This window comes from Opisthorchis viverrini (genome assembly GCF_000715545.1).
Source record: "Opisthorchis viverrini unplaced genomic scaffold opera_v5_60, whole genome shotgun sequence".
NCBI classification, from domain to species: domain Eukaryota; kingdom Metazoa; phylum Platyhelminthes; class Trematoda; order Opisthorchiida; family Opisthorchiidae; genus Opisthorchis; species Opisthorchis viverrini.
This window is the reverse complement of record NW_008751712.1, coordinates 1,786,194-1,800,524: the sequence shown is the minus strand read 5'-3', so window position 1 is coordinate 1,800,524 and position 14,331 is coordinate 1,786,194. Positions and strand designations below refer to the sequence as shown.

Genomic DNA, 14,331 nt, shown 5'->3' with positions numbered 1-14,331 from the left:
CGGCTGGAACCGATATGGCGGTATGGCTATTGTATTGAGCGATCGAAAGGAATCTCCTCTACTTCATTAGATATCCCTTGATGGTCTCTTCTGCGGTCCCTTCAAACAGCGAAGCTTGCACCCGCCCTAAAACTGGGAAGTTCAATGTGGGTCAGGCGTAAGTTGCCCATGTGGCACTGCTGAATTCCGCGCAAAGACTCAAGTCCGGCTTACCATGAAGCGACGAGTGTGGACTTTCGGATTGTCGAACTGACCTTTTTTAGGAAATAAAGTCTTCAAGCCAGAGGACATCGTGACATCTTTATTTCTTACGATCGTTTTCGGTAGTAATCGGGGTCACAATCGTCGGAGCAACCTCAAAATGACTACCTAGCCACTGTGTGGACACAGTCTCCGTACACTTGGGTGTTTTGTTCAACGCACGTGCTTTCAATGTCCTGCTAAAATCCCAGAATCATTTCGTTCCGGCTCCTAAAACCTCCAGAATTGTGTGATGATGAGAGGCTACCACATCCTGCACGTCTTGAACGCAAATTGATATACTTCATTGGAAGCGGCCAACGAAGATTGGTCGCATTCATTAACCGCTCTGGCACTTTCAACCAAACGAATACTTGAAATTGGAACACACGTTGGTGCATCATGGAGTTGACAAGCGTTGGGTACATAGGAGTTATTCTAGCAGTCCGTCCTCCGTCGGCACTACAGGATTCTAAGACTCGACTGAACAAGTGGCACAGCGGACAGAGACTCCTCACTGCCCTTGCTTAAGCTGGTTCTTGTCTGTTCAAGATTAACGCGTTGGGGACGGTGTCTTCGGTTTAGTAGTTGAACTTTATGGCGGCGTGTAGTTATCCAAGCAGGTTGTGTTGTGACCTTTTTAAGAAGCCTCATTGATTTTATTGAGATCTGTTGACATGAGCTTTTTTGTTCCCTGCAGGGTTTTCCTACCATTTAAGCGTAAGAGGAAGTTCACGTTCTCAGTCTGGAAATCCCTCTAAATGGATCAAAGTTCGGTCGCTATCTTATCCTCGACCTCATAAATTTTTCATTGCATCGCCGTGGTGTTTTAGTGCGGCTGAGGTGACAAGACCCAAACTCACCTGCCGAATTTCCCCACAGACCCCGGTGGACAGAACTCTAGGTAACTTGAATGTGTCTCAAGGCACGGACGCGTTCACATATTCAGAATTGACAAAGTCCGTGGTTTCAGCCACATGTTAGAGATGGAATTGTGTGTGGTTCTAATACTCTTACAGATTCGGCGTTCCTGAGCGTGGATTATTGGTTGACGTCTTATTTTGGAATAGCCTCCAGACAGCTTGGATGATGAATTGGTCGGACAAATAAGGGTCTGTCTGCGGACATCCAAGGTTACCTTGTTGGCAAAAAGCCACTCAAGACTAGCCTGCCCTCTTGTTGTAAAGTTTAATTTGTACGCCAATACAACTGTGTTTGTAAATAATAAATCAACGTGGAGGTGCATGTAATCGCTGTTTTAGTCCAAACCCCTTTCAATTAGTTGCTGAAACTGTCAGACGTAATATACCACAGCGGATCTTGTCTTACTAGACCTTTAATTGATTAATCGAAAGTGGGGCTGACTTTCCGTTTTGGCCACCACCGATGATTCGGGTGTTTCAGCAGGCCACCACTGATTTCCCTTTTCGATGCACCCGGACCGATGGAAAGTAAATTGGGGAAAAGCAGTTCTCCCGGGATAGATCAGGTTCAAAAAGCACCCTTCTGCATTGTAGTTCTTCACATCAAGTGCAGTGGACATCTGGATTTCTTTGATTAGAAGTAGTTTCATGGGCTGCGCTTTCAAATGTTACACTTTCGTTGACATAGTAGGATGTTGTCAGGTCAAGCAATTTCATCGATGCTGAGCAACGTTAATGCGGCCGGCCAATGAAAGAAGCGTCCCCTTGTGTGAAAATACGGAATAGTCACACGCAGGTTCGATCAACGGCTCCAGTGACATCCAGGTATTGCTTTACTGCAAACTGCGTAGGTCTCTTCTGAAAGTCTAAAACACGCACTGCTCTGATAGGGTTTTGGTGCTGCGCTCCCCAACGAAGAGAATCTTGACAGTATGTAGTCCAAACTTGGTGAAACAGACTGGAGAGGATACCCCACGAGAGGAAACAACACGACAGTGCTCTAGATCGGTAGCTTAAATTGCAGGGCATCACTTGTTAGAGTATACTAATGGATCCAGGCCGCGATAACTCAATACCAACGAAGCCGTATAACAATACTGATTGTTATTTAATTGGATTTTGGCGGCGCTGAGCAGTCAGGTTGCAAACCATTCTCCACCAACCTAATTGCTCACCTCGGCTCACTGAACAAAAAACAACAGCCAGTAATCCTTGTGATAGAGTATTTCATTTTTGTTTTATTTTAGAAATTACACCGTCGCTTTGATCTAGATTGCCGATGACTTGAGACTGCTACACAGGTCCCGCATAACAGCTTACGATAGCTCAGTTACAAATATGCTGGTGTCACTAATGGGTCTGATAGTTTCCCCGGTATCCATCCGGTCAATTTCGGTAGACCAATCGGGCGCATGTGTTCACCATTAAATACAACCCGATCAGTTCCAGGCAGCCTCATACCATCATCACTACCACTTAAACTATATGACTGGCTCACTCATTAGACCTCTCGTGGGAAGCACTTCCCCTTACTCAAACCCAATTAGGACTTAATTTGTTTGTCCAGCACCTCGGTTTTTTTCAGTACTGCAAATGCATATGTATACCAGTTAATACACCGAGCTGTTACGGCCTGAATTCTATGAGTCAGGCTGACCGAGAGTAGACTACACGCCTGACTTTTCGTTTTTCGATCTGACAAAGTTGTAACGGTCCTCCTACAAAAGGGGCTTTGTAGAAAACCTGAACAGTTGGTGGTTCGAATTAGTGAAGGAACTTTATAATCATACCAGTGTTCGGTGTTCTAGGTGCATCTGTTTATCGAACACCGTCGTGTGGATGGTCGAATTGATCGCCATTTCGTTCTGTCCTCAAAAGTTTCTACCGTGCGGTCACGTGAGTTGTGAACGAACCTAGTCTTGGGCATGCATCTGGCTAAAATTACTCATCATTTCACGTTGCATGACAAACAGGGATGCAGTTCAGTGTGTCTTATCGATCGGTGTGTTCTGATCGCTGATTGGTTTTGCCACAGCCAATCGTTTACTCGTGGCAGCATTGACAGGCCATTTGCCACTATCATTACCGGACAAGGTCTATGGCATCTACAGCAAGTAATGATTGAGAAGTTTTTGGGACTGATAAACCAGCTGGACTTTAATTCAGATATTATTACTGAATAAAATCAACTGAATAAGTGACCGCTCAACTTTCAAGGGTGGTCTTATCACTTCTTAAGCCCTCACAAATGAAAATTAGGACTGATTTGCTGACCACTGTTCACAGCCGATAACCTCTTCGTTTCATTATCTATCTCGAATTTTTTTCCCTTTTCAGCTATATTCCAAGTAAAAATGAACTTCAGATAGAGGCTAATTATTGCATATGGAAAAAGTAGTAATGGTGAGTCAGATATCGATAAAGCTAAAATGAGTATCGAAAAAAGTCAAGCTACACAAATATTGCTTCAATCTCGTGGATGTGTTTGTCGCCAGGCAGGAATTTCGCGATTTCTCCAGTGAGTAGGACCTGTCAGAAGCTAGTTCTTTGGTTCATAGAGTTGGCACTGTTTCTGTGTGGCAGAAACTTGGTTCTGAAAATCCTTCGAGCCATTCCTCGAGCTGAATCAAGCAAGGGAACAAATGACATGAAGCAATGACTAATTGGTCGGTTACTAGTCGCGTTGTCCCGTCGGAACTTTTCTTAGCAGTTTTCTTAGCAGTTTTACAGTAACTATCATACTACAAGCTTAGTTTAATCTCACCAGTATTCCTTATAAACTGTTATGTCTTGGCCCAAAATCTGTATACTTCAGGTAGAGTTGAATAGAAATTAAAGAACAATGGGAGAAACTGGAGCATATATTCTAGCTGGGCAATTTAGATTATGGATGCATAAAGTTCAAAGTTCATTTTTTGAAAAAAAAATTGGTGGGTGTGATACTAAAATAAATTCAAGTCATGAATTCGGACTATAGTCTTTTGATTATGATAGTATATTTTGGATGAAACGGATCTATCGACTACGACTTTTTACTAGTCTACATTTAGTTTCGGGAACTGTTAACACGTAGTACTCTTGGTGGTGGTCCAGAAACACCAGTTGATTAGATAGAATAGCTTTGCGTCAGGAGTACAAAGGAAGCCGAACTATCTTTTCATCCAAAAGACCGTCAACGTATTGTGTCTTACGTGCCGCTGGTGTCATGCTTAGCTTTCTCACGACAACTGTCATGCTCCGCCGTCTGTCGGATCGTTCGTGCAAAAATGTTCGATCATATCTTTGAACTCTTCTAGGCATCCATTATTGCAGTTTTTCATCAGTCGCAATTATTTCGCACAACTTGGGACAAATCCGTCAGAAATCTGCAATGTTTTACTTTTCATATGAATATTGAAAGGGAGTCAAGACTAAATTTTTCTTGCTTCACGATATCATTGACTTCAAACCGCCTTAGCCAACTTCCCCGCCCCCTGTTCAAGTATGGATGTTGTTTGAAATAGAGACACACTTTCATTTGTCTCGGACCTTCGCGCGGTTTCTAGACTTGAGCTAATTACATCTTTGACGGGCAGAATGTACGTGTGTGGTTGCAGACCGCTCACCGCTGTACTGTGGAGCTGGAGCGAGGTGGCTCAGTGGATAGAGCGCGAATTTACTGACCGGAGGGTCTGTGTCTCGAACCCAACTTCCGCCTCTCGAATTCCCCTGCCTAGGCTTGGGCAACCTGGCAGTATCCCAGCTCTCGAGCTTTCTTCTGATGGTATGACAGTTAGGCACCGAAAGGGTCTTACAACTGAACGTAGTGTACATGTCACTGTAGTTCCCGTTACGTTCATGTAATGCCTCCTTCATCGTTTTTCTGTATAGCGCTGCGTGGCTGAGGGTTTTGATCGCTCATGTAAATAAAGTAGCTGACCGAAGATACAACAGGTATTGTTCAAACTTAAAAAATGAAATTTTTCAAAATTATCGGCAAGATAATAAAGCGGTCACCATGATAGCTCTCATGTGACCTAATCGATTCAATCAAGTTGACAGATGGCAACCATAGAGACACCCATAAATGACTAAATGCGAATACGTTGCTACAGAGAGTTGCGGTGAAGTGAGAGAAGTCTGCATCAGTGACAGTGTTTCTCTCCTGAAGGGGAGCCCCTGGGGAAACTTTGATGTTTGAATGGAAGCCCTATTTAATCGAGTGTGTGAATATAGTTCATCCGAGTTAGCTGCCTGAGTCGGTCAAATTCCGTGTAAATTAAAATTGCTTGTTCTTCTAAGCTAAGACAAGGCCCACATGAAGCATGTGCGTACTATGAACCATGTTTCATTTTACTTAAGGCTAACCACTAATCATCATCGGAGGCATGACATCAGTGTTCAAAACCGATGCTTCGCTGCCGTTTATATATGCAGTTCGTGGTTGTACGCGGGCTCGGATACTGTCAAGGCGCCCACACCTAGATAGGAAGACGATTGGGGTACTCGGCCAAAGCCTCTGATTCAAAAGCCTAACCGCAAGACAGCGGTGTTTGACGGTAAATGCATTACCATTCATTACCATTTCTACGAAACAAGTCGCCACATGATCCAACCCGCAACTTGGAGGATCAAGAGGCTGTGTTCGTCTGACCTCTACCCATGCACCAACCTGGTATGAGAGACTCTATGAGTGTCGTGGGGACACCCGCAGTATAGCTCAATCGGTCGCTGAGCTGCGCAAACCGTCACAGCACGTGAAGTCTAACCACTAAAACTCTACATAGATAAAATGGCAAATTGTAAAATGGTAACCTGTTGACCGCTGAATATGAAAAGATCGCCGACACCTCAAATGATATGATTTCTCGTTAGTTTGTTAGCCTAGTTGGACTGTCTGGCTGATCTACCAACGGTACGTATATAGATATATGTACACAGCCACTCGATGTCCTGTCATTGACGGGCGGCACGACACACGCACTGAAGATCTCACCTCCATCGGTGATGTAAGTGTCCAGCTCACTGTATGAACATCTCTTACGCTCTGCGTGTATGCCATCTGTATGCTCCCTCTATTCGTCCCTAGAGAGCACATGCTGACATGTATGCTAACCAAAAACTCAGGTTGAAATTATCCGTTCATCTCGTGTCATTCACGACATGTGATTCTTCTGGGTAATTGTATGAGTGATTGAATCATCAGACAAATTTGATTGACAGAACATGAGTAGCGTGATTGGTATACGCAATATGAGTTTGAAATAATCCTTTCTGAAAGCGAAAAATGATCCAAAAAATGAGAAATAATATGGATTTTGTATGCTTCCAATCACCTGGCTTCTTTAGAACGAATACGTACTCATTGTATTACTGATGGAATACATTCACTCATAAATCAACCTCTCGTTTATTGTATCCTTCAACCGAATGTGGCTTACAAACGGAGGCGCATGTCCCATATGACATGATATCCGAGATATTGCAGTATATGTTTTTGATATGTGCTCAAAACACGATAGCACGGGATCGGTTTTGTTCATTTGTTGGGTTTATCAGGTTGACGTAGTCCGCAAATTCGCATCGGACCTATGTTGTGCCTGGAGACAAGGCTTAGTGAAAACGGCAGAGTTTTAAGTTCCAAAGTACTTTCAGGTTAAAGAGGGATTCATCTCGTGTATTACGCCTTGCTGAGGAGTACTGAAGGAGCAAAACCGTTAAACGACTGTCAAAGAGTGTTCAGAAACCTGTTGTGTCCGTCTGATTTACATTACTAAAGCTTCAGTGAGAATTTCTCTTTCTAGAGGTTCTGTCTGAACGCACCTGAAAAATGATTTGCTGATGTATTTTGAGGGGGTTTTGCACTAAACTCAGGAGGGTCATTCCTGTTACCAAACTGCTAGAGAGATACACTCATTTGCAAATCAGTTTGGTTTTCACGAGAGACTCAACTGAATTTCTCGTTTATGATATTCTACAACTGAATGTGTTGCACACAGGCCGCCGCATGATTCAGTTGGTACGATATTCGAGAGATCGTAGTATATTTTTATAAAGGAAACTACTCACAAGATGATGAGTAGTTTCTTTTGTGCTAAACTAGCAGTTCGGAAGGTGTCTAGGGTGATGCTTTCCCCAGGTGTGGAGTCAGGTATCAAGTGTTTTTGTGCTACTGATTCATCCACAGTAAGTAAATCATGAAGCATTAAGCAGCCTGGCGGCATGATTCTGTCCGTTTCGACGACCGTAACGGATATGAGAACTGTTGTGGACCACAGTTTCCCTCTGACGTTTCCAGTCCAGGTTGGGAGTGGCTTGTAATGATCTGTGGCCTTGAAGGACGCACTGTTCGCTTGAATGGTTTGTTGCCTTGTTGGGGGAAGGTTGTGCGGCAACACTCTTCTTTGTGTCCTTTTTTGTGGCACTTCTGACACTGGTGCTTCTTGAGAGGGCAGAAACGGACCAAGTGACATTCGTTGCACTGCCAGCAGGGTGTAGGTGGCTGACTGAACTCCACCGATCGCTTCTTCGCACCTGGCCTTTGAATAATCTTCGAAACGGTGTGCAAGTGGCCGGACTGAGATAGATTATTGGACTGAACTCCATCGCTTCTTCGCACCTGGCCTTTGAATAATCTTCGAAACGGTGTGCAAGTGGCCGGACTGAGATAGATTATTGCGTTCTCTCATGGCTGTACAGTGCTTAAGATTTAGCAAACGTTGGCAATCTGTGGTAACCGTTTGGAGGTTCACTGATGAATCCTGTTCAATCTTGCTTAGCAATCGTGTTCAGATATCGGCACTTCCTGGTGACCGTAGCCCACAGATAAAGATGGGATATTGAAATTGATCCCTGAGTTTGAATCTTTCACACTGACGTTTCACTGCTCTTGCATACGTAAGACAGTCATCAATGTCTAATTTGACCAGCTTCAGACTCTTGTGGAGAACGTTCAGTAAAAAAGACGGTCCGCAAAAAATATCATTCAACAGTTGCACAAGTTTATCAAAGTAAAGGTCTTTCGAGGATTTGGGGAGAACAAAATTAATAAATTTGTCATGCCCGCTTGTCCCGAGCTTCCAGAGTAACAGTCGTGATTTCCAAACATCATCAAAATCTGCAAATTCCGTCCGAAAAATGTCTTCGTATCTTCGGAACCATGATTTGAAGGTGGAATTGGATTCTGCATCGTAGTGAAACTCAACCATACTGTTCGCAACAGCGTCAACAGAGGATTTCTTCGTTTCAGTTGTGGCTGGGTCTCGAATTTCCAATTTGTGAAGGATTGCTTCGACTAACCTCAACGAGACTCTTCAAATTTTGCCTGTTGCTGTTGCAAACTCGAAATCAGTTCCTCATCTGAAACTGGCATTGTGGAGTTCGATTTCCAAATGCTCCGTCGCCAACTTGTTGTGGACCACATTCCCTTAATGCCTTCTTATTACCGTGAACCCCGTTCTGGATAGCCACGTGATCGCCTGGTGCGCTTGGCCAAACAAGAAAAGTCAATGAATGTGCGACCCGGCTGATCTATTGATCACTGCCGCGTACAAGCGGTCAGAAGTGATACTAAGAATACAACTCATCCGTCAAGGGCGAGTGAAGAACAACCAATAAAATTTGCCTCAACGAAAAACGGTTATTCCATTGGCAATCCCGTTACGTTCGGAGCTGGTTCTCCTAGGAAAAACAAAACAAGAAGCCTCGCGGTTGTCGAATATCTTTTCATCATCTCACCCCTAGGCGAGATACTGGACCGACTCAGTAGAAAATAGTTGAGTGCATTGCGTTCATCTGTAGAAATTCACATGGGTTTATATAACAACCAAACCATTTCCGGAAAGGGGATTCCAGATGCTGGAACACCAGCCACAACCATCGTATCCTCAACAAAGGCGTGGTATAAAAAATCAAGTGATTCACTACTGTAAAAAGTAATTCCACTTCATATAATGATAGACGGAAAGCAGTAGTGTGTTACGCGTCGAAGTCTCTAAGCTTCAGTATAGAAAGGTCCCAACAGTCGGCATGTCGTTGGGACTTGCTAGAAACTGGAGTACCATCAACGTTCGGTTGATCAGGGAGACGTTGAGAAAATTGAGGTGCCGCAACGTGTTTCATCCAGCCACCAATAATGGATGAACTATTGGTCCTTAGCTGAGCGGACTTTCCCTAGAACATGTAGCTGTCACTCACTAGATCACTCGCCACAGACGTTCAAACCACGTGACAATTCCTGTCCCACTTGCAACCTTAGCCGACAACTTGTACACTACAAATTCTCATCCATTTTTGTTTACGCCGCTACCACCTGCGTCACACGCCAGGCTTACGAACTTCACCCCCTTCAGGTCAAGTTGTATTCAGGTTCGTGAAATTATCAAACACGAAGGGACACCCCTCTCTTCACACTCCACACAATAAATAGCCATACAACTCGGCCCAACAGACACGTGCACGCACAGAGGACAGGAAGTCAATCGAGATCCACAAGTCTCCTCGGCTCACTTCGAAACACGCGTAGCAGCTATACTGAACAGAAGACACATCCCGCATACGGAACTTCTCTCAGGAACTCTCAACAGTTGTCCTCAAACGACAAATCCCCTTTTGGCCTATTCCACATTTCGCATTGTATCTATTTTTATCAATTTCATCTAACTATTGTATCCATCACCATTCTGATAAAACATACATTTGTTAGTACTTCAATGATCTTCCGATAATCAACCTGATTACAGCACAACTAGAGCACTAACAAACTCAACCGGTGTGGCAAAAGCCACTACATCCTCGAGGGACTTCATCCCCAAAGGCTCTATCCCAATACAATTCACCCAGTACCAGAGTATGAAAAACAGTCATTCAGCAATCAGCTTCTGGTGTAGATGTGTTAGCAGTGCATCGCAAAGGTTGCTTGTCAGTCTGCGGCGTCAAATCACGATCTATACTTCATCATGTGGGTTCTGGGGAGTAGAGTAATCGGCCAGGATTGTAAAGTATGACTGAAGCAGTTATACCATCACACATGGTGTTTGATTTCAAGATGAACATTACAGGCTAACGCGCAGTCGCTCACCACATATAGAATCTTTCATATAGATGGCTGACCAGGCGCTCGTGGCTGAATGGTTAAAATTGCACACACTACTAGCTCGAAGGTGGCAGGTTTGGGACTCCTTTGAGTTTCCTGAGGCTCACTGCACCAGTGATTCCCAATAAGGACGAAGCGGTGCTCTTGAGCATAAATCAGCATCATGTGCAGGATGAAATGCCCAAAAGCGATCCCGAATTTTAGCCCCGAAACTACCAGTGGTCATTGGACTGATTGCGTTTGGTTCACGAACTATGAGGCAAATTTTCAGCAACCTTATGAGTAGTGTCTTACAAATATACATGTATTGCGATATCTCGAATATCGTAGCGACTGGTGTAGCACATTCAGTTGCCTGGAAGCATCATAAACGAGAGATTCAGCTGGGTTCCAGGTGAGTCTCTCGGAAAAAAACAAATTAGTTCGCAAATGAGTGTTTTTCATCATGAGAAAATTAGTTTTTTCGGAAAGGTTTGGTAGCAATCGGTAGATTTATTGCTACCCTAAAAACGATGACTGCTCAAGTGTTCTTCATCTGAAGCAAAATAACTTGTTTTGTTGAAAGTTTAGATAAGAATCACTATACGTTTAACTTAAACTATGAACAGCAACGTTGACACTCGTCCAAAGATCTAACTTGACACTACGCTGAAGGACGTAAGTTACAATACGAGTGCAACATATCACCCACAGGTGAATTTTGTCAAAAAAAAATGACCGTGGCGTTCACTTTTAACGCACAGCGTGCTCTGAATGTGTAGTAAAAACACTTGCGTTCTTTGATCAGAAGTTCCAAAAAAACCATACTATAAACGAAGGAGCGAATTCCAGCCGTGCACAATGTCCTACGCAGTGAGTACTTCGATTTTAACCAAATATATGTGTTTTTCCTCGGTTTACCTAGTAAAAATGTTTTATTTGTTATGTTAACTGTTTGAAAGAACTAATGAATATTTTATCTTAGGTGCTGACACAAACATTTCACAGTTTGCTCACAATGCACTCAAACCTTGCTCCGCCTTTGACCGCATTCTTAGCAACGTTGTCTAGCCCGAACTACACTCATTTGCAAACTAATTTGGTTTCGTAACTTCATGCAATTTGGTTTCAATTAGAACAAGAGGTTGACAGAAACTCGGGGACTGCGCCTACCTGATGAGCCCCAAGGAGGGCGAAACCGGTCGTGGGCGGTCGACGAATTTTTAGCAACCTTATGAGTAGTGCGTTACAAACAGTCATCTAACCCGGTTCACTTTGACCGCCTGTGATCATTTATACTTTTCGAGCTTCATTTGACATCCTTCTCTGGCCTACATTACTCCGGAAATCTAGTTTCGAAAATAACCTTATGGTAACGTCTAAATCACAGTTATTTAGTAGTACTATACGTGCATATGTTCACATGTTCACAGAACGTCTCGGTTTCGTTAACCACACTTGCTGATAAAACACGGTTAAAACACATTTGTAACGAACTATACGCGTAAAATGGTTGTTCTTACCGTATTGGTATATACTCGGTCACAACTGTAGGCATCAGGACTGTGCTTGAACAAATTGTGTGGCTGGATGTAAAATGAGAGACGGCCGCCGGTGGTCACAGTGTTTGGAAGATCCTCGTGTCTTGGCAGATGAATGTTACCCACGGTTAACCAAAGTACAATGTCCTAAAGAAGAACATGAAAAACAAAGTCTTATTGCTGTAGTTAGGCAGGAGATTGAAAATGCTGAGTACGTTTTAGCCAATTAACTATCGGATGCATTCGGTTCGGTAATATCCGTTTGGACGCATCCGGGTGCAAAATGAAACCTCTTGAATCAATGAATATGATTGTATTGCTACGCTTATCCATCAGTGACACGGAGATACGCTGTCAGTTTCAATGTCTTCAGCGGTATTGTCGGAATTCTATTTCTGTTTGAGACTTATTTTCCAACCTACAAATCGCAATGTTGTTCACTTCTCGACAGCTCTACAAGGATGCTGAGTACTTGAAAAAACGTCGGACTTTCAGTTTATTCAAGCCGTTAAGAACAAACCAAATCACTTTGTTCTGCTCTACAAGTGAGTACTTGAAAAAACGTCGGACTTTCAGTTTATTCAAGCCGTTAAGAACAAACCAAATCACTTTGTTCTAAAATCTTCAGAAATTAGTAAGGACTGGGTATTAAACCCGCTATTCGGACATGCTGTGTGAATATTCCACTTCCGAGGTACAGAGTTAGCCAACTTGCAAGAATCAACAGGGTCATGCATGAACTACTGCCTGTCTCTCCAACTTTGGCTGAGTCGGTTAAAGTACATCAGTTTCAAGAAAACTCTGGGAGACAACGACAACAACCTCTTTAGACCTAATCAGACGCGGACGCAGTATCGACCAGCATCGTGCGCTCATCACTTTATCGATTTTCATCCGGGCTGGAATATTTTACCTGTATTTTCATTGGTCGTCATTCAATCTTTGTGATAGTTCCCTACAGTTGACAGACTTATTTCTGTGGGAACGCGTATATACATATACATGAATATATATATCATGTATCATATATATATATATATATATATCATATATATCATATATACATACCATATACATGAATGTGAACATGAACGCGCTCAATTCTATGGCCCCCAAGTTATTCTAGGAGGCATGGCCAAACTCCTGTCGATGTTTCCTTTCTAAACTTTCGTACGGTGTTTTCTTGACGTTGTACGCAATCTAGCTATACGCATTCACTGCGAATTCCATCCCAGTTGGTTGCATAGCTTGTACATCCCAAGACACAACGCATGTCCTACTTGCGTCCCTGGGGACAGGCTAGGAACACCCTCAAACTAAAATGAGTCGATTTCCAGCTGCCGTGCCACCCGAAAGAAGCACGAAAGCTGGGATACCGCTAGGTTGCCCAAGCCAAGACAGGAGAAATCGAGTTGCAGTGGCAGGGTTCGAACTATGGACATTTCGTTCAGTAAATTCTCGCTCCAATCAACTGAACTACCTCGCCCAGACTAGCGTTAGTGTGACGGATCGAACTGCCATCTCTCAATCGACAGTGGTCCTGTGAGATCAAGTGCGTTTAAAAGATATTTGCGTGTACACATAACCTATTGTGAAATGTCTAACGTCCGGAATAGTCCCTTGCGTGTGCTGATGGGCCTCAAGATTAAGTGGATGGATGTTAGTTTTAAAACTTTACAAGTTTTCTAGGCAACCTCAAAGATGAGCGGGCGGACTTCGATGGGAAAAATTAAAACAAGTGAGCCAGTCGAATATACGAGGCGGATGTGCTTTGAATTTGTCCTGGGATGAGTTGTTTTCCATAGAACACTGACACCTAATGCTCGAAAATTGTCCGTAAACTCTCGAGATCTCCGACAGATGTTCTCAGCTGGTTTACTCTGTCATCATCGGGCCAGTTTAATTGATTCAACTAGATGGACTTTTGCGAAGACGTTTTGAGTATGATGCTTAAAAGCATCCCAAACAAGAGATTCAGCGGGGTTCCAGGTGAGCAAACCCAAATTTGTTTGCAAATGAGCGTAGTTCGCTAATTCCATGCTATTTCGGTTTACGTAGAATATAAGATTGAGGGAAACTCGGGGACTGTGCTAAAGTGATGAGCCCGAAGAAGGGCGAAACCATCATCATCAAATGAGCGTACTAATTCCATGCTATTTCGGTTTACGTAGAATATAAGATTGAGGGAAACTCGGGGACTGTGCTAAAGTGATGAGCCCGAACCGAAGCGAAACCATCATCATCATCATCGTCATCATCATCATCATCATCATCATTATCATCATCATCATCATCAGACAGCAACATCAGTGTTGCTACTGATGCTTCACTGTCGTACAACCATGAAGTTCGTTTAGTTATATATATATATATATATATATATATATATAATTGTATCAAAAGCCATACAGTGAAGAGAAGAGAAAAAGAGTGGGTGAGGGAGCGGACCTAATGCTGGCCTATGTCAAGCATACTGAGGTGTCTACACCTCCAACCGCTCAATCAGACAATCTGGAAAGAAACTGACAGCACGAACGCCACTGACATCGATTAGCCGCCATTTCTTGCAACGTCT

At 43.3% G+C, this 14,331-nt stretch overlaps 1 protein-coding gene across 1 annotated transcript in view; it reads right to left on the bottom strand.

Moving 5' to 3' along the window:
* Positions 1-3,572: 3,572 nt before the first annotated feature.
* T265_13327 (hypothetical protein) overlaps positions 3,573-14,331 on the bottom strand; it is a gene marked incomplete at both ends in the record, with an annotated part of 47,040 nt that continues 36,281 nt past the window's right edge. Inside the window, 2 exons of the mRNA XM_009168351.1 lie at positions 3,573-3,784; positions 11,739-11,903. Coding sequence (XP_009166615.1) covers positions 3,716-3,784; positions 11,739-11,903 — 234 coding nt within the window. The remainder of the gene's footprint in view (positions 3,785-11,738; positions 11,904-14,331) is intronic.